Genomic DNA, 5,493 nt, shown 5'->3' with positions numbered 1-5,493 from the left:
CCTTCAAGACGCCACGAGATTTTTGCTTGTTTCTGTTTCGGAGGAACCTTTCTTTGATCGGGACGTTTCCGGGTCGGATGGTTTAGGCTGATGGACAATTGATATGTTTACACGTGAGGTGACTCTGATGTTGTAAAATATTAGTTTAAATTCCAAATACCGCAGTTTAAAGTGTTATTACAACAATATTAAGACATTTACGATTTAGTATCCGTTTTAAAAATAATATTTATATCAATATGATAAAAGTAGAAGCAGTTTAATGATCGTTATCGAGCTGCCAAAGTGTTTGCTAAATTTTGTGAAAATCTTAGGTTTAAAATGGGAAAATTAAAAAAGAAGTACAACTGGAAAGGGAGGCAACAAAATGAAACTCGGCCAGCAACAGCAGAGAAGACTGATGTTGTTGTTGARATACAAGGTTTGTGTTTCTTTATAATTTTTAACCTGCTGTAGGTGTCCCCCCATCTGTCTTATTGTTTTGTTCCTTTGTTGTCATCAGATGGAGCTCAGCTGAAAGGTGTGGACGAGAGCAACGCTCTGGTTCTTCCAGCCTCCAGATCTAAGAAGAAAAAGGAAATATCAAAACCAGTTTCCACCAAGAAGCTGCTGACAAAGAAGCAGAAGAAAGAGCTGCAGAAGGTTCTGGAGCGCAAGGAAAAGAAAGCTCAGGTGGGAGAATATCTGAGAAACAGTAACTCACCTAGATATGTGACAACAAGAAGTTACCGAATTGTATTGAAATCCATTTTTTAAAAATAAAATTCAAGTATCAGAATAATAACAACTTTGTTAAAATATGCAGAATTTCTGGTTTGAATTGAGACAATTTGTATTATTTAAAAATGAATGTACTGCATTCTCTTCAAACTTTCACTTAAACCACCTTTTTTCCCTAGATGCACACCTTTGTTAACTTACATGTTTGTTTCTTTCTTTCAGAGAGGAGACATCCTGAATAAACTGGCTGAGGTGCAGCTTCCAGAGTCTGAGCTGAAACTTTTGTACACAACATCCAAACTGGGAACAGGAGAGAAACTTTATCAAAACAAACAGTAAGTTTCCAGTGCCTTCCTCTGAATGGAAACACATGCAGAGGTCTTTTTCAGAAGTCTCGGTTTAAAAAATACTCTCCTATAATTCCAAATAAAAGTTTTTTCCTTGCTTTGAATTTTAAGTTTTTATACACAGGAATTAAGTAAATAAAAATGTTTATTAGCTAGTTCAAATGTTGTGAGGCTCTACTAAAATATGGTCTTAATTGTCTGGATGTGTTTGTTGGATCTAAGTTTTAATGAAGACAGAAACAGTGATTTGTGTGGAGAAGTTGGAGTCAGTTTTTTTTTTTTAATAAAAAATTCAGGTCATCAGATGAAGTCGAGGGAGACTCTAGTACAAAAATCAGCAGCGTCAGCGGTGCAAACAGAAAGAGAAAATGGGAAGAAGAGGAGGAAGATAATGAGGAGCGAATGGCAGAAGAAAGCAGTTATGAGGATACATCATCTGAGGAGGAGGAGGTGAACAACACCATGGAGGAAAGTGGGTCTAAGGAGACCAGTCCTCGAAAAGAGACTGAAGCCAAACAGGAAGTGAAGCCCRAGCAGAAGGTCACAGATAAACCAAAAGTGAAGATTCCTGATCAGAAGAAAGTCATAAACAAAACGCCTTCAGAGCCGGCGGTCTTCATTCCCGTCGACAGGTCACCAGAAATACAGGTGCGTGACCGCACAGTAAACATGTTTAATTTATTTAAAAAAGTTGTTTTTTTTTTTTTTTTGTGATCACGTGTGACCCCGCTGCTGCAGGAGGCTCGTCTGAAGCTGCCCGTGTTGGCAGAGGAGCAGGTCATCATGGAGGCGGTGAGAGAAAATCCCTGCGTCGTCATCTGTGGGGAGACGGGGAGCGGAAAGACCACGCAAGTGCCTCAGTTTCTGTATGAGGCAGGTTATGCCAGGTAATTCATCCACTTTAAAGTTTTGTTCTTAACCAGAGAAAAAGCCTTCCATCATGAAAATGTTATCGTCTTGTTTCCTCCAGCGGCAGCGGGATCATCGGCATCACCGAGCCGAGGAGAGTGGCAGCTGTCAGCATGTCTCACAGAGTGGCCAAAGAAATGAACCTGCCCACACAGTAAACAAATCCGTTACTCTCTGTAGATACTCAGAAATACTTCAAAAATCCTCAAATCCACAGACATTAAAGAGCGTTTTTCTGTGGCTCCATTCAGAGTTGTGTCGTACCAGATCCGATACGAAGGCAACGTGACGAGCGACACAAAGCTCAAGTTCATGACGGATGGTGTCCTGCTGAAGGAGATTCAGAAGGTATCGTCTTATTTTAATCATCTTAATCATTAAAAACACAACAACAAGCTGTAGCCTGCAGGTATTGATGAAAGACGATTGGGGGTGGGGTATTAGTTCATTTCTTTTTGAAAAACAAAATCAATTCTATATACAATAAAAAATGCAAATCACAAATAAAATGAAAGGCATTAGAAAGAACAAATTTTGTCTTTTTTCCCCCAAAATAATAAATTCAAACAATAATAATCTACAAATAAAAAAACTAAAAATAGTGGCGTCCCAGAACAGATACCAGCATTTTTATCAGTGCTCACTTCAGTGTTACAGGTTACATTTCAAGTGAAAAGTTTGTCTTGTTCGTGTTAAAAAAAAAAAGAAAGAAAACTCAAGTTATGCCACACTATAATGAATCTGTTTATGGTTCGTTCTTTTGTTTTTCTTTTTTTATTTCAAAATAAAATAGCAAAAAGTAAACAACTGTGTTTTTTTTTGTTTGTTTTCAAAATGATGAAAAATGTGAAATCGAACTAAGAAAAAAACCGCAGTATTTAATTTTTGCTTCACTTTGCTAAATCCAAATTAAATATGGTTTTTGTTTTAATATGTAGTGATACAGGAAATGATGGCGTAGTTTATAGTGGCTGCTAAAAAACATAAACATTATTCTGGAAGATCCTGGCTCCTCTTGAACCTTATGTTATAACTTGGAACGTGTTGTAGGAACAAAATTTAAAATGAGTGAATATTTGCAAGAAAACAATAAAGTTCATCCATTTGAACTAGGGGTGGAAATTAAAAAAATTCCCCACCAGCCACAGTGGCTGGTAGAAAAAGTTTTGTACCGGCCACTCAAACTTTTTACCAGCCACTATTTTTTGTTTTGTTTTGTTTTTGTAACACGGTGTCATTTAGACAATTCATGGTCTTGGTGGCCTAATTAAATTGTTTGTGCTACAATCAGATAACGGCACTCAAAATCTATTAGTATTCAAGCCAGCCTGTTTGCCCAAAATTAAAATGATGGACTTTTTGACATGTCTACTTCTCGGACCACACAGATGACAGTGCGCAGGAAAGGAGAATTTATTTCTAGCTGCAGAGTGGGTTGGAAGATGATGTTATTTAATGTTTTTTAACGTCCTACAGGCTCTGAAATGCAAAATAAAAATGAAACTGACGTTTTGACAAAGGTCAGTAGCGCGATTTGAATGCARTTCTTTTTTAGTTCATTACACACCCGCCACGGTGGCTGGTGCGTTGTTCAGATCTACACGCCACTTCGTAATTTTACCCTCATTTGGCCAGTGGCGGGTGCTAATTTCCTCCCCTGATTTGAACATTAAATATCTTGTCTTTATAGTGTGTTCAGTTGAATATAGTTTGAAAAGTATTTAAATTCATCTTATTCTGTTTTATGTTTTACACAACGACCCGACTTCATTGGAATCTGGGCTGTAATAATGATATTTGCATGTCTCCAGGACTTTCTGCTTCAGAGATACAGTGTAATAATCATAGACGAGGCTCATGAACGGAGCGTTTACACAGACATCCTCATCGGGTTGTTGTCTCGTATCGTCCCGCTCAGGATCAAGGTAGGACACGCCTGCTGAATGTAACCCCTTCCTGTGTCGTCGCCCGGACGTTTTTAATCTCTCTTCCTCTCACTCGCCCCGCAGAAAGGCGTGCCCATGAAGCTGCTGATCATGTCGGCTACTCTGCGAGTCGAGGACTTCACGCAAAACCCGAAGCTGTTCAGGACGCCTCCGCCTGTGGTCAAAGTGGACGCCCGGCAGTTTCCCGTCACCATTCACTTCAACAAACGAACTCCGCTGGAGGATTACACCGGAGAGGCCTTTCACAAGACCTGCAAAATCCACCGGATGCTGCCTCCAGGTTTATTTACTGCCAACAGCTTCATGTAGAAGATAAAAAAMGTTTTCTAAATACGATGTTGTGTTTCTGTCCTTCAGGGGGGATCTTGGTGTTTCTGACGGGTCAGGCTGAGGTTCACAGTCTCTGCAGAAGACTCAGAAAAGCTTTCCCCTTTAGGAGAGGCAACGCGACCACCGGTGCGGGGTCAACCTCCTCACGTGTACGCTTACCTCTCTAAGCAGGCAAAAAAAAAAAACTTCTCAATGTTTCTCTGTTTTTGTTTGCAGCTGAAGATGAGGACTTGGACTCGTCTGAGGCCATGAGGAAGTTCAAGAAGGCCAAACAGAAGAAGGCTGTTGTAAGTCTTACTGTTGATCACTGCATCAGGTTTTGTCCTGAAGACTTTTGATTTTAGAAAACACTACACCCTGAAGATCCAGTAAGGATGTTTTAATTATTTACATATCATATTTTAGCCTTGTTAGTGTCTATGTAAGCTGATTTAAGATTAATTGAGCAGCAATTTCTACCTCCCTCCTGGCTAATCTGTTTGTTTTCACACTAGACCTAAAATAAGACACTCACCTACTTGACTTTATTGCTCTTTTCATAACGTTTAAAGTGTTAAACTCTGATTTTAGTCTCTCCCTCGGATTGACCTGGATAACTACTCAGCCCTGCCRGTGGACGAGGGGGACGAGGACAGAGATGCTGGGATCGGAGACAAGGAGGACGGAGACTCAGACCTCGACCTTGGAGACAGTCCTGCTGATGCTGGTGAGTTAATCCAAACACTTTTTATTTTATTTTATTTTATTCAGACTGATGTTACACAGAGGATCTTTTAAGGGTGAGAAGGTAAAACATATATTTGRGTTTCTGAAACCTCCACCAACTTAAAAACTTCTGAATTATGTAACCTGGACATTGAGCTGAACAAATCCTGTCTAATTTTCTTTATTTTTTACCATCCTAAACATTAAAATATGCTGCGTTTACTGGACCTGAGGATGATCAAACCTATTGTTTCTAATGCTGTTTGCTTTAYGGGTACACACCAACTTGATGACAAAAACAAAGTTATTTTATTGCAGTGATTAATTTTACCTAWATGTAGAAAATGTTACATTTACATCACATCATGGATCAGTCAGCAGCAGCAGTCATGATGTGATGTAAATGTAACATTTTCTACACTTAACTATAACTAATCACTGCAATAAAATAACTGTTTTTGTCACTTTTATGGTGGGTTGCATCAACTCTGTTACATTACAGAAGGGAAACTTCACCAAAGTGAAACATAAATCTG

General features: G+C 39.1%; 1 protein-coding gene across 1 annotated transcript in view; it reads left to right on the top strand.

Annotated features, from left to right (window-relative positions):
* The first annotated feature begins 86 nt into the window (after positions 1-86).
* dhx37 (DEAH (Asp-Glu-Ala-His) box polypeptide 37) overlaps positions 87-5,493 on the top strand; it is an 11,680-nt gene continuing 6,273 nt past the window's right edge. Inside the window, exons 1-12 of the mRNA XM_014002553.1 lie at positions 87-421; positions 503-672; positions 943-1,055; positions 1,364-1,715; positions 1,806-1,954; positions 2,038-2,130; positions 2,228-2,324; positions 3,788-3,901; positions 3,986-4,202; positions 4,280-4,378; positions 4,469-4,539; positions 4,823-4,958. Coding sequence (XP_013858007.1) covers positions 322-421; positions 503-672; positions 943-1,055; positions 1,364-1,715; positions 1,806-1,954; positions 2,038-2,130; positions 2,228-2,324; positions 3,788-3,901; positions 3,986-4,202; positions 4,280-4,378; positions 4,469-4,539; positions 4,823-4,958 — 1,711 coding nt within the window. The 5' untranslated portion in view covers positions 87-321. The remainder of the gene's footprint in view (positions 422-502; positions 673-942; positions 1,056-1,363; positions 1,716-1,805; positions 1,955-2,037; positions 2,131-2,227; positions 2,325-3,787; positions 3,902-3,985; positions 4,203-4,279; positions 4,379-4,468; positions 4,540-4,822; positions 4,959-5,493) is intronic.

This window comes from Austrofundulus limnaeus, unplaced genomic scaffold, assembly GCF_001266775.1.
Source record: "Austrofundulus limnaeus strain Quisiro unplaced genomic scaffold, Austrofundulus_limnaeus-1.0 Scaffold14, whole genome shotgun sequence".
In the NCBI taxonomy this organism is placed as follows: Eukaryota; Metazoa; Chordata; class Actinopteri; order Cyprinodontiformes; family Rivulidae; genus Austrofundulus; species Austrofundulus limnaeus.
The sequence above is the reverse complement of the archived record's forward strand: the minus strand, read 5'-3'. Positions and strand labels throughout refer to the sequence as shown.